The sequence below is a fragment of the Lontra canadensis genome, unplaced genomic scaffold (genome assembly GCF_010015895.1).
Source record: "Lontra canadensis isolate GAN:19392208 unplaced genomic scaffold, GSC_riverotter_1.0 scaffold43, whole genome shotgun sequence".
NCBI lineage: Eukaryota > Metazoa > Chordata > Mammalia > Carnivora > Mustelidae > Lontra > Lontra canadensis.
In genome coordinates this window covers 15,977,514-15,989,728 of record NW_022631037.1, presented here as the reverse complement: position 1 = coordinate 15,989,728, position 12,215 = coordinate 15,977,514, and the positions used below count along the sequence as shown (strand labels likewise).

Sequence of the window (12,215 nt, the reverse complement as noted above, 5' to 3'; positions counted from 1 at the left end):
AATGTTTCTGAATTCCCTCTCCTTATCAGACTCTAGAGATATGGCGATGAACAGGTCAGTCCTTGCCCTCAAGGAGAAAAAAACAAAACCAAAAACATAAAATAATAAAGCGTGGTGACATTTATGGCAAAGAACGTAGAGGGTGCTGGTGGAATGTCTATGGAAAAACCAGAAACCTTCACTGGAAGTGACAGGCGATGTGGAGAATGAGTGAGGAGCCAGCCAGGTGAAGGAAGTGGAGTGAGGAGGAGACACCCCAGAGGAGGAGACATGTGGAGAAACCAGAGCGTGAGTGGTTGAAGGGCCTGGGGGAAGCCGGACATGGAAGGAGCGGAGGGAGCTAGGGAGAGGTGTGGCACAGAGTTGGATTGGGACCAGTTCTCCCGGAGAGAGCATCTTCCAGGTGGGGGAGCACGCATCCTGTCAGGTGTCTGAGGAACTACTCTAGGCTCAAGATCAGTTGAAACATTGGAGCCCCCAAGTTCCCAGGGATCTTAAGTTTTATTTGCCTAAGTGCTTTGAGAAAACAAAGAAATGTATTCATTAAAAAATTTTGGGGGACGCCTGGGTAGCTCAGTCGTTAAGTTTCTGCCTTGGGCTCAGGTCATGATCCCAGGGTCCTGGGATCGAGTTCCGATCGAGTCCCGATCAAGCCCCGAATCGGGCTCATTGCTCAGCAGGAAGCCTGCTTCTCCCTCTCTCACTCCCCTGCTTGTGTTCCCTCTCTCACTGTGTCTCTCTGTCAAATAAATAAATAAAATCTTTTTTAAAATTTTCTTTTTAAGATTTTATTTATTTATTTGAGAGAGAGTGAGCAAGTGAGAGCATGAATGCAGGGAGAGGACAGAGAGAGAGGGAGAAGCAGGCTCCCCGATGAGCAGGGAGCCTGACCCCAGGGGCTCAATCCCAGGACCCTGGGATCATGATCTGATGCAAAGGCAGCCGCTTCACTAACTGAGCCACCCAGGTGCCCCTTAACAAAAATTTTTTGAGGGTACATATTTTAAAATCTAGTATTTATTGGAACTTAATTCATGCCAGAATGCCTGAACATTCTATAGAACACATGGGGTTGTATTTGCGAGTATTAGAAAAGGAAATTACATGACAAAAATACAATTATAAGACTAACAAAATAACATGAAATTATGTGTGTGGTGGACTGGAGACAAAAAGGGGATCGTTGTGGTTGAGTGTGGCAGGAGGCCCCGGGTGTGCCTGGTCAGGAATGATCTGTGAGGGCTTTGGGGGAGGGAAGAAAGTGGGGCAGTTTGCTGGGCAGAGCTGGTCTGGGGCAGCTCAGAGCAGGGCAGGGCAGGCAGTGGCACCGGAGAACAAAATGATGAGAAGCATGGACGTGGGCAGCTCTATCTAAGAATTCACCTTTAGGAAGGAGCAACAGAGAAGGCTAGAGTTCTGATATCAGAGTCTGCCAAACACCGGTTTGCAGGAAGAGTTAAGGGAACAGGAGGGCATAGAAAGCAGGGGTGCTGTGTTATTTTAGGTGAAAAGTCCAGAAAGAGCAGGCTGGTGGCTATAGCTTCCCAGCTGGTCTTCAAGGATTCCCCTTTGCTCAGAGAATAAAGTCCAAGCTCCACATGGCATAAAAGACCCTGCATGGCCTGTCTGGTCTTGGAATATCTACTGGACCTTGTCTCCTGCTGCACCCCCAAATGCCACTCTGGGCTTTTGCGGTTTCCGGAACCCCTTGTCCTGTTTCTAAGCCTTCCAGCCCCCTCAAGTCCTTTTTTCCCTTTGCCCACCATGTTTTTCCTTCCGGATGTCAACACATTAACCGCTCCCCCCTGCACACAAAGCCCCGTTGGCTTCTCTCTGGGAAACCTTCCATCATACCTGGGTTGGGCCATAATTCCTTTTCTCTGCCTTTGGCCTTTCCTCACCCCAGGTGGGCTCTGGTGGCCTCATTTGCCTGGTGTGAGCTTCCCCTTCCCAGCTGACAGGAAGGGGGTGGCTGAGCCCCAGAGGAGAAGTAAACTCCATCTCTCGCTTGCCTGCCAGCAGAGCCCCCTGCGAGGGGGCACATGCGAGCCCCCCCAACCTTCCTGTACGTCTCCGCTTGGAAAGCTTCCCTCAGAATTCAAGACCCTGTCAACTGATCGTTCCCCTGTGTGACTCCCACACAGGCCTCGCATAGCCTTTCATTCTTGCTAACACTCAGTAAATATTTACCGAGAACACACTGCGGCCATCCTGCTGGTGCGCGCCTACCACCTTAACTGTCACTTTGCCGCGTGGGTGTCTCAGGGTGAGAATTTCTTGACATTCGGGACCTTAGCTTAGGTACCTAAGAATCCCCAGTTACTGCAAAGGGTTCAGGCATACAGTAGGCCTTAATATATTTGTTTTAAAATTGAATTCCTAGGGGTGCCTGGATGGCTCTGTTGGTTGAGTGTGTCCGACTGTTGATCACAGCTCAGGTCTTGATCTCAGGGTCGTGAGTTCAAGCCCCGCATTGGGCTTCACGCTGGGCGTGAAGCCTTGTTAAAAGAGAAATATAAATACAAATAAAAAAGGAATATGCTTTATTATAAACGAAATTGGTTTCCAAGAAATTCCTAAATCCTAAGGCTGGAAGACACGTTGAAGGTTGCCTCATCTGTGTCCTAGGACTTGACCGTTCTGGACTAGTCATCACACAGAACTTGCTTGACCGAGTTCAGTGAAGGGGGTACTCGCAGTCCCTGTGGTCGCTCCTGCCACCTGAAGACAGCAGCGAGCGTGTAGATGTTCTTCCTCCCGCAGAGCTGCAACCTGCCCCTTCTTAGTTCCCTCCACCAGCCCCAATTTGCTCCCTGGAGGGTCACGGTAGAGGCCCTTCCCTCCTGCAGCCCACACCCCACCATATATGTGACAGTTACTGCATCTCTTCCTAAGTTTCCTTTTTTTTTTTTTTTTTTTTTTTTTTAGTTTTTTCTTTTTTTTTAGGGGGAAGGGAGCACAAGCAGGGGGAGCAGCAGGCAGAGGAAAAAGCGGGCTTCCCACTGCATAGAGAGCCTGACTCAGGACTCGATCCCAGGACCCTGGGATCATGACCTGAGCCAAAGGCAGATGCTTAACTGACTGAGCCACCAAGGTGCCCCTAAGTTTTCTCTTTCCAGGGGAGGTAAGACCATTGCCCAGCCTGTGTGACCCTGAGCTTCAGTGTCCTTGTTTGTAAACATCCAGATAAGACAGTGCCTATCTATGTAGTTACTGTCAAAATTAAATGAGCTCATATATGTAAAGTGCTTAGAACAGTAGTTGGTATATATTAAATGCTCAGTAATGATTTCAATATTATTTCATATACTATTTTACTTATAGCACTTAAAATTTTGCAACATATATTTTGAGACATTTAATTAAGAAAACAGAATAATGGGGGCTCCTTGGTAGAGCATTAGACTCTTGATCTCAGGATCATGAGTTCAAGCCCCATGTTGGGTGGGCAGCTTACGTAGTTTAAAAACAAAAGCAGAATAATATATGATCACGTACAAAAGTTATATTAATATATTATACCTATTTCATTTAAGTTAATTGTAGTATATATTATATTCCCTACCCCCAATAAAATTGGAAAACCCCTTAGGTGGGGTTCATTATGAAGCTTGATGGGCAACTTGGTCTCCTTTTTTTTTTTTTTTTAAGATTTTATTTATTTGACAGAGAGAGACACAGCAAGAGAGGGAACACGGGCAGGGGGAGTGGGAGAAGGAGAAGCAGGATTCCCTATGAGCAGGGAGCCCAGTGCGGGGCTCGATCCCAGGACCCTGGGATCATGACCCGAGCCGAAGGCAGATGCTTAACTGACTGAGCCACCCAGGTGCCCCTTGGTCTCTATTTTTAATGAATGTTTGCTTAATTAATGAGCAAAATGAACAACTGTTTATCAGACCTTAATCGAGCCCTGATCATTCATATATACTGCTTCAAGATTTTCTCATCGTTCTCGGGGGTTTCTTCATTTACGGTAACCAACTATCCCGGTTTTCTCAGGACTGAGGGAATGTGGGAATTTTAGTTAAAACCAGATCTGAAGGGTTCTTGAGACTCAGAGCTTTCAGTCACCCTATTCATGATTCATAATGGATTTGAGGGCTGGAGGGATGAACTGCCTATCTCTGGAGTCAATGGCCAAGGTCACTACTATCGCAACGCCAGAGATACAAGGAGGGCATTTCCCGCTGGGTCTCACAGCGGGGAGATTGACCGAGCCTGCAGCTTTGCAAGAAACTTGATTTTACCAATTCATACGGCAGCGATCAGGCCCTAGGGCATTTCATTAAAACTTATAAATGATGGATTAGAAAATCAGACTGTCAATTTAAAATGTTCCCGTTACTTTCTTAAAGCAACCCCTTATCTGCTTAAGATACCTAAGAGGGATGGAAGGTGAGCAGGTGGTGGAGATGGGCCTTCCTGGAAGGTGTCCTGATGTTGGATTTGACTCTCCACTGCAGAGAGCCCCTTTCTAGGGAGGTGGAGCATACGGGTGACCAGTGGAGACCACGGATGAGTCTAAGTGGACTGACTCACCACCCCTGCCTGGCATCTGCACTGACCGTGAGCTCCCCACCCACCCTTGGGGTGGTCCCCTCTTCTCCTTGTGCCGGTATGCTTGCCAAAGTGACATTCGTGAGTTCCAGATCGCTTACACCACTCTCTATTACAAAGCGCTTCCTGATACCAGAGCTCTGTCCCTGGGCCACATCACACGGGGGTCCTGGGAATATGACCCTGAAGTGGCTGATTTTCTTATTTGTTTAGTCAGAGAGGTTCCTGTTCTGGGCGTGAGCCGTTTTTCTCTGCAGCAACCCTCACCTCTCATTGGGACAGTTACTTTAGTGGCCTGCAGTCTCTGGAACCACGGATTTTTCACCACCAGCACCACCTGCTGTCTTGATTCCCAGAGGACCTCCTCCCTGTCCACCTGGCCTCCTCTCGGCCCTCTAGTTGACACACTTAGGGCTTTGCCCCTGGCCAAGAACTGGGAGGGGCCGCACCGGCCTGGGGTGATGGGTGATCTGGAAATAGACTTGGGGGAGGGGCCTGGCCTTGAAGCTGGTACTGAGGTGTGTGTCTGTGTTTCTAGCGCCTGGCCCTCAGCAGGGGGGAAAAGAGAGGCGTCTTTGCAGACCCAGCCTTCCTTTCCAGAGAGGCCCACCTGCCTAGGGTATTCCCCGCTTGGATTGGTGGCTGGAGTCCTAAACACACACAACTTTTCCTCTGGACTGCCTAGTGCTTCCTCCCCCTAGGGCTCCTCACCCTAGAACTGGGTCTGGCAAAGAAGGCCCTGGGCTTGTGGCCACATCTGCCAGTGCTCATGACCCCCACTCAGCACCAGTTGCTCACGCGGCTACCCCAGGTGATGAAAGGCTGGTCATCGGGGCAGAGGCAGTCAAGGGAGAGGAGCCAGGCAAGGTGCCCAGTGGTGCCGGGGCCAGAGGTGGAGCCCTGAAGGCACCAGGTGCACACTGGTTTCCCCTGAAGTCATCCTCTGTACTGAGACGACAGGCGGCTGCTTGACACCAACCAGGCTGGCTCTCCTGAGTCAGCCTCCTGCGGGCCCTGGCAACTGAAGGTGACAAGTTCATGCTTTGACTGTGGTGGTGACAGGCTAATGGCCTCCCTGCCACCCCTCAGGAAGCCCAGGGCCCAGCCTTTGACTGCCCATTCTCTGCCTGTCAGTCCCTTTGGTCTGGCCTCAGTGTTTTTCACTGTTAATATTCAAGGCTTTATTAAAGATAAGTGGGTTCATGGAAGGAAAAAGATGTCCTCAGGTCAACAACGAAGCAGGAGAAAAAAATTGTAGTTTGCCCAAGGTTCCTGGGTACTCTTCAGCCTCCGTAGGGACTCACAGATACCTGCTGGAGCTGGTCCTTCACCTGTGTGCTAAACTCCGCCAGCCCCAATCCTGATCCATTGGGCTGACCCTCTGGCTTTGGCCCCAGAAATCCTGGTGGTCATGCCAGTCTGGCATGACACTGAGAAGGCAGGCACAGGTCCCCAGCTACCCTGACCTGGGTGATGAGGACACTTTGCAGGCTTACCTGAAGCCAGTTGAGGCTGACCCTCTGTCCAACCCGGGGACTGCACCTGTCCTATCTGCACAGCTGTTCAAGGTCCTCACACACTCTGACACCACGGGCTCATCCAATGGCTCCAGACCGCAGAAATGGGATGATTCTACACTAACCCATAAGATACCTCAAAAGGCAGGACATGCAATGGTTAGGAATACTGATACCAGTCACTCCAATCAGGATTTGACTCCCACTCTGTCATTTACTAGGTCTGAGACCTGGTAAATTAGGCACGATTAGTCTGTTTCTTGTTTATAAAATCTATTTATTTATAAAATCTACCACGTCATAGAACTGAACAAAATAATGTGAGTACCCTAGCATAATGTCCACATACGTGGTTGTTCTTACCCCCAAACCTCACCTTTGGGGTGCATAAGTACCTAAGAGGGGCCCTGACAATCCACCATGACCTAGGGACAACCTACTTTGCTCTTGTGATTCTGAGAATTTAGGTCACTACATATTTACTACTTCCTTGCAATCTTCCACCAGAAGTGGAGGCCACTGGCCCCTTAACTGGAGACCCCCCGTTCACAGAATCACGGACCCTTAGCTATGGGCCCATTTTGGCCCTGCATGTAGTCCAGGCTTTGGCTTTGGTCTCCTGAGCTGCTTGTCCTGGACTCCAGCTGCCTGACCAGTGGCTTTCTTGGACTGACTCTCTGGCACACTCTGCTTACAAGATGAAAGGCACTTGGACCAACTCTCTTGCTTGCTCAGGGCCTGGCGGTAGGGATGGTGGCTGCAGGCCTGCTGCTGGGAGGACTAACAGGACACTCTGATGTGGGAACATGAAACTGGTGGAAGGGTCACCTGATCCATGGAGGGCTTGGAGGGGGTGGGGAACCTGGGGCCCACAATGTCATGAGAGAGTAAGGCAGTATCTATTGGCCTTTTTACCCTGGAAAGAAATGTCTCCCATGAGTGGACCCCACCCATGTTCTCCAAAATGAGGAAGGGGAAGGAATTTCCTTAAGTGAGGGGAGGCATTTGCTCAGCGTTGAAGAGGCTGGAAGTTGGGGAAGACCCTTTCACTGTGATGGAGAGAGAACAGGCATCCCCCTTCTGCACATCTACAAGCCTTTAAGAGACCAGTGACTTGATTTATTACATCCAGTGCTTTATTTAACATAAATAGTCTCATAAGAGGAGACATAAACATGTCCCCAGGCCAGTACAGAGTACGTGTGTGTGTGTGTGTGTGTGTGTGTGTGTTTATGAGGAAGAGATATGTGAGGTCCCTGATCAGTACTCTGAGGGCGTGGTCGGTCAGGCAGGGCCTGGGCCAATCAGTAAGGCAGATGAGGTCCCCATCCTGGGGTCCTCACTGCTCCTGGGCGCCCCAGGAGATGTAGTCTGGCCGTGTTGCTGCGTGGTACTCGTCGATGAGCTGCTGCACCACCTCCCTGGACGTGTCCAGCTCGTCGAAATTCTCCTTGAAGATGTCCTCCTTGCGGAACTGCTCCAGGAAGGCCTCCCGTTTCCGCAGTTTGTCATACTGGCGACAGGTCCGCTCGAAGAGCTTGGTGTGTGCAGAGAGCAGGGGTCACAAAGAACTTAGAGCAGCAGTATGGCCCAGAAAGCCAGGGAAGCAAGGCTGGGCAATCCGTACGTTAAGAGAGCCAGAAGCAGGGGCAGCAGGGATGTGGACAGGTGAGGCCCAACCAGGGAAGCAAATATGGAAAGACATGTGTAAACAGTGAGCCTCACCGAGGAGATGCTGGTGTGGTTGGCCATCATGAGCCCACTGACCCGGTGGGCCGAAGGCAGGTAGGGAGATTTCCTTGACAGGGCCACCTGGATGCTGGCAGGGCCCCAGGGGATGAAGTTGGCCAGCTTCCTTTCCCGGATCCTCTGCAGACTCTTGTGAACCTGGGGGGAGGGGTGCACACAGCAGTGGTGGTGGTAGCCTCTCCTCTACCCCTGTGGGCCCGGGGGTGGCACGAAGGGGCCTCACCTACCTGGGTGGGGTCCACCTCCCCCTGGATGATGTTGAGGATGGCGATGTAGCAGTGATTGGTCTGGCGATCCCGGCCCGTGGACACCATCACGTTCTTGGGCTGCAGCAGCCGCCTCATGACATCCAGGACCGTGGTCTTCCTCACGCTGGCCACCTGAGGGGACAGTGGGCCACAGGGCCCGGGCCCGCACTCAGGCCACCGTCCAATGCCTCAGCCCTGTCTCTTAGGGAAGGGTCTCGAGATCCAGGTCTACACTGAGCCTCTGCTGTGGGACTGAGTCCTCCTCAGCTCGGCAAGGTCACGGCCCTGTGCGGGAGCATCCGTAGACGCCACAGGGCCTGGACTCTGCGGGGAGGGAGCCAGAGGCACACGGGAGAGGAGAGCGGGTCAGTGTGGCGTTAGACGGTCTATGCTAGTCCCGGAGCACAGAGCCTCTGGGGGCCGCAAGGGGCAGCTCCTGGGGCAGCAGGGGCCAGCAAGGCGAGGGCAGGGCCTGCCGCGACTGCTCCTACCGACTGGTCCGTGGTGAGCGGGGTGTAGCCTGTCATGAGGAAGTGGAGTCGAGGAGTGGGAATGAGCGAGGCGATGAGGCCGATGAGGTCGTTGTTCATGTAGCCGGGGTAGCGCAGGGTGGTGGTGCTGGCTGACATGATGGTGGACACCTGGGGACAGGAGCGTGTGCTATGGGCCCTGGCCCCTAGGAGGGGTGAGGGCTCCCTTCCTGAGGTGGACCAGAGCAAGGAGGGGTTCCGCCCAGAGAGTCCAGGAGTGGGGGCTCACCAGCTGGTTGATCTGGGAGAAGGACGGGTTCTGGATGTGCAGGCGGTCCGTGGCGATCCGGTTCAGGGCTGTGTTGTCCAACACCACCTGGGGAGGGACAGAAGAGAATGACAAATTTATGGAGACAGAAAGAATAGGAGTTCTGCCTGCGTCTGGTCTCTGAAACTTAATTTCTTTGGTGCCTCATGGCCAAAAAGACCCATCCAAAAGGCACTGGCACAGGACTGAGGAACAAAAGGGCTCAAAATGGACTTTTTAAGTGCAGGAAGATGATGAAAGCAGACAGACGTGCTGGAGGGGAGAATGGCAGAATCCAGGACGCACCACACAGTCTGCATTCTGGGTCAGCCTCTTGAGCGTGAGCAGTGAGTTGTAGGGCTGGACCACCACATCGCTCATCTCGTCCTGGTTGGGGAACACTGAGTACGTCTGCACCAGCTTCTTGGGGTACCTAATGGGGTTGAGAGAAGAGGGTCAGGGTAAGAGACTGCAGACTTGGTTAACATGGGGCTCATGATAGTCAGAAAGTGGCTGAACCTAGATGGGGAAACTGGGGTGGGACACAGGATCAACAGAGAAAGGAGACTTGACTTTTGGAAGTCTGCAAGCCCAAAGGAGGAATGGCAGAGACACATCTTCAGACCTAGGGTTCTAACTCTAAACCAGCCATGCTCCCTGAACCTTCATCTCTTCATCTAGGGCCTAGATTCTAAGCTGCAGATCCAACTCCCCAGAGTGTGATCAGGTTCTTGGTCATTGTACCTTCCCTTTCCTAACCACAGGACTGAACAAAAGGGCTCTTTCTCTGTTCCAGCAAATAGGAAGGCGTATCTGGAAGGCCTCCCAGCTTCTTGGGAAACCAAGTTTTCCAGCCTCATGAAACACAGACTTACCTGTCATTCAGCCGTTCTAAGAGGTAGGAGCCCAGGCCAGAGCCTGTCCCCCCAGCGATGGAGTGACACAGCACGAAGCCCTGCACGGGGAAGGGGCAGTCAGTGTTTAGGTATTGCATTGCAAACTGGACCCATCCTACGACTTCTAGGTCTCCTATCTTCCTGAGGCCTCTCCTCCACTTCCCTCCCCCACACCTACAGCTTAGGAGACCCTGCATTGTGTCCAACAAAGCCCAGTGGCTTGTTCAGTGGAAAGGGCACATGGGGAGGTCTTATACCTAACGGGTGGCTTCTAAAGGGTGTCGTCAAGCCTTTCCTAGGACAACTCCCACCAGCATTCCTAAGACACTCACCTCTAGACTGTCACTGCCATCTGCCTCCCGATCTATGATGTCGAAAATGTCCTCGTGGATCTTCTCTCCCTGTACAGACATGGAGAGTGTCAGAGTGGGACAGGACCATGGACAAGGACTCTGACCTCAGAAGAGCCACCCTGGATTCTCTTTATAGAACCATAAAAGTCCTTTTGTGGAGCACAGTAGCCCTGCTTTTCATTAGTATTGAGAGGCAGTAAAGCACATGGGTATGAGCAGACAGTACATCCGGGTCATGTATTAGTTCTAGTTTTATTTAACCAAGTGACTCTGGGCAGATTACTCAGTTTCCTCATCTGTATAATGAAGGGAATAATACAACTCTTCAATGCCTTATTTAAAATTCTTGGGGCCAGGTACGTTTTGGGATTCAAATATTTCCTGTTCAAGTAAGGTACTATATGGTACATATGATGTATGTTAAGTAAAACGCCAGTGGGTGTCTAATGTGTGTTAATCAAATATATTAATATTAAATATATTAATATTTCTGCAATGACACATATGAGTAATGACAAGTTGGATAGAAGCTAAAATAGCTTATCTCCACTGATATTTGTGTTTTTTTTAAAGATTTTATTTTATTATTATTATTTTTAAATATTTTATTTATTTATTTAACAGACAGAGATCACAGGTAGGCAGAGAAGCAGGCAGAGAGAGAGGAAGGGAAGCAGGCTCCCTGCTGAGCAGAGAGCCGGAAGCGGGGCTCGATCCCAGGACCCTGAGATCATGACCTGAGCCAAAGGCAGAAGCTTTAACCCACTGAGCCACCCAGGCGCCCCTTAAAGATTTTATTTTTAAATAATCTCTACACCCAGCGTGGGTCTCGAACTCACAACCCCCAAGATCAAGAATCACATGCTCTACTGAATGAGCCAGCCAGGCACCCAAGATTTGGTTTTGCTACTAAATAAGTTATAAATCATCTTTTGGTTTCACAGCTTTCTGGAATCTGAAAAAGCTGTTAAGAGGCCATGAACCTATAATATCTACCTCTACAATTCTGGGGAGGTTTAAGCAAGTTATATGTAAAGCATTTCGTATAGCCTGGTACGTAGCACTGGCAAGTGCAGTCTTAACCATATTATGTAGTAGACTTAAAAAAAAAAGAACTCTCCTCAGCCATCTCTCTCTCTCTCTCCACTACGCATACATCCTTGATCTGGTTTCTTCTCTCTCTGGCAAGTCATACAACCTGTCCTCACACAGGAAGAGAGCTGTGGGTCCTGCCAGAGAAAAAGCAAATGACCTGCGAGAATCCACTGGCCCAGTTGTTGCCAGCTCCTCCTCCATGCTCCGACAGGTAGATGTTCTCTGGGTTGTAGAGCTTCGCATAGGGGGAGTTGAGGATGGAGTGGATCACCCGGGGCTCCAGGTCCAGCAGCACCGCCCTGGGGATGTAGTGCTCATCGTCTGCCTGCCGAGGGGCATCCAGCAAGGGGGCACAATCAGCTAAGGCCCAGCCCTCCTTCCTCAAGCCTCCCGCCCTGGTTCCTCTGCCCAGCGGGTCTCCCGGTACCAGGCCCCTGCCCTTCCCTCAGAACCCCTGACCATGTCGCTGGGGGCACCTGGTAGAAAAAGACGTCCTTGCGGTCAGTGCCCTCCGTGGCGAACTCCTCCACGATGCCCTCGGGGCTGATACCATGCTCGGCGCACAGCTGTTTCCAGAACTCGAACCCAACTGGGGGAGAGGGGCGGACGGGGGAGAAAGAGGGTATCTGGGTCTGGGCAGATTCCAACTGAGAGCTGAGGGGCTGAGCGTCTGGGTTTGAAGGTAAGAAGTCAAGCCTCGGGAGTCTCCCGTGTAGAAGGAAAGGGCTGTATGCCAGCGACTGGGAGGGGAGGGCCCCTCGGGGTAGGGCAACTGGACACTGGGTCAGTCATGTCCCGCCTTCGGAAAACTACGACTCTGGGAAGGGCAGATGGAGTCCGGGATCACAGCGAGAGCCCACAGAATCTAAGGAACCTAAGTAGTGGAGGGGCCGGAGGTTCGCTCACTCTGATTGCCGCACTGGCCCAACTGTAGGGTGATGATTTCCCTCGGCATCGCTCGTCAGGAACCGGCGCTGCAGACGCTCCCGCCAGCCAAGCCGCGGCTCTAAAGCCGCTAGCCGC

At 51.4% G+C, this 12,215-nt stretch overlaps 1 protein-coding gene across 1 annotated transcript; it reads right to left on the bottom strand.

The window, feature by feature from the left end:
- Positions 1-7,188: 7,188 nt before the first annotated feature.
- Positions 7,189-12,147, bottom strand: TUBG1 (tubulin gamma 1). The gene is made up of 11 exons (XM_032871686.1): positions 12,099-12,147; positions 11,669-11,781; positions 11,350-11,517; positions 10,077-10,145; positions 9,724-9,803; positions 9,155-9,281; positions 8,831-8,917; positions 8,563-8,712; positions 8,051-8,203; positions 7,800-7,961; positions 7,189-7,611 (listed from the first exon to the last, which is right to left on the bottom strand). The coding sequence occupies exons 1-11, from the start codon at positions 12,145-12,147 to the stop codon at positions 7,414-7,416; spliced, it is 1,356 nt and encodes a 451-aa protein (XP_032727577.1). The 3' UTR covers positions 7,189-7,413.
- Between the last annotated feature and the right edge of the window lie 68 nt (positions 12,148-12,215).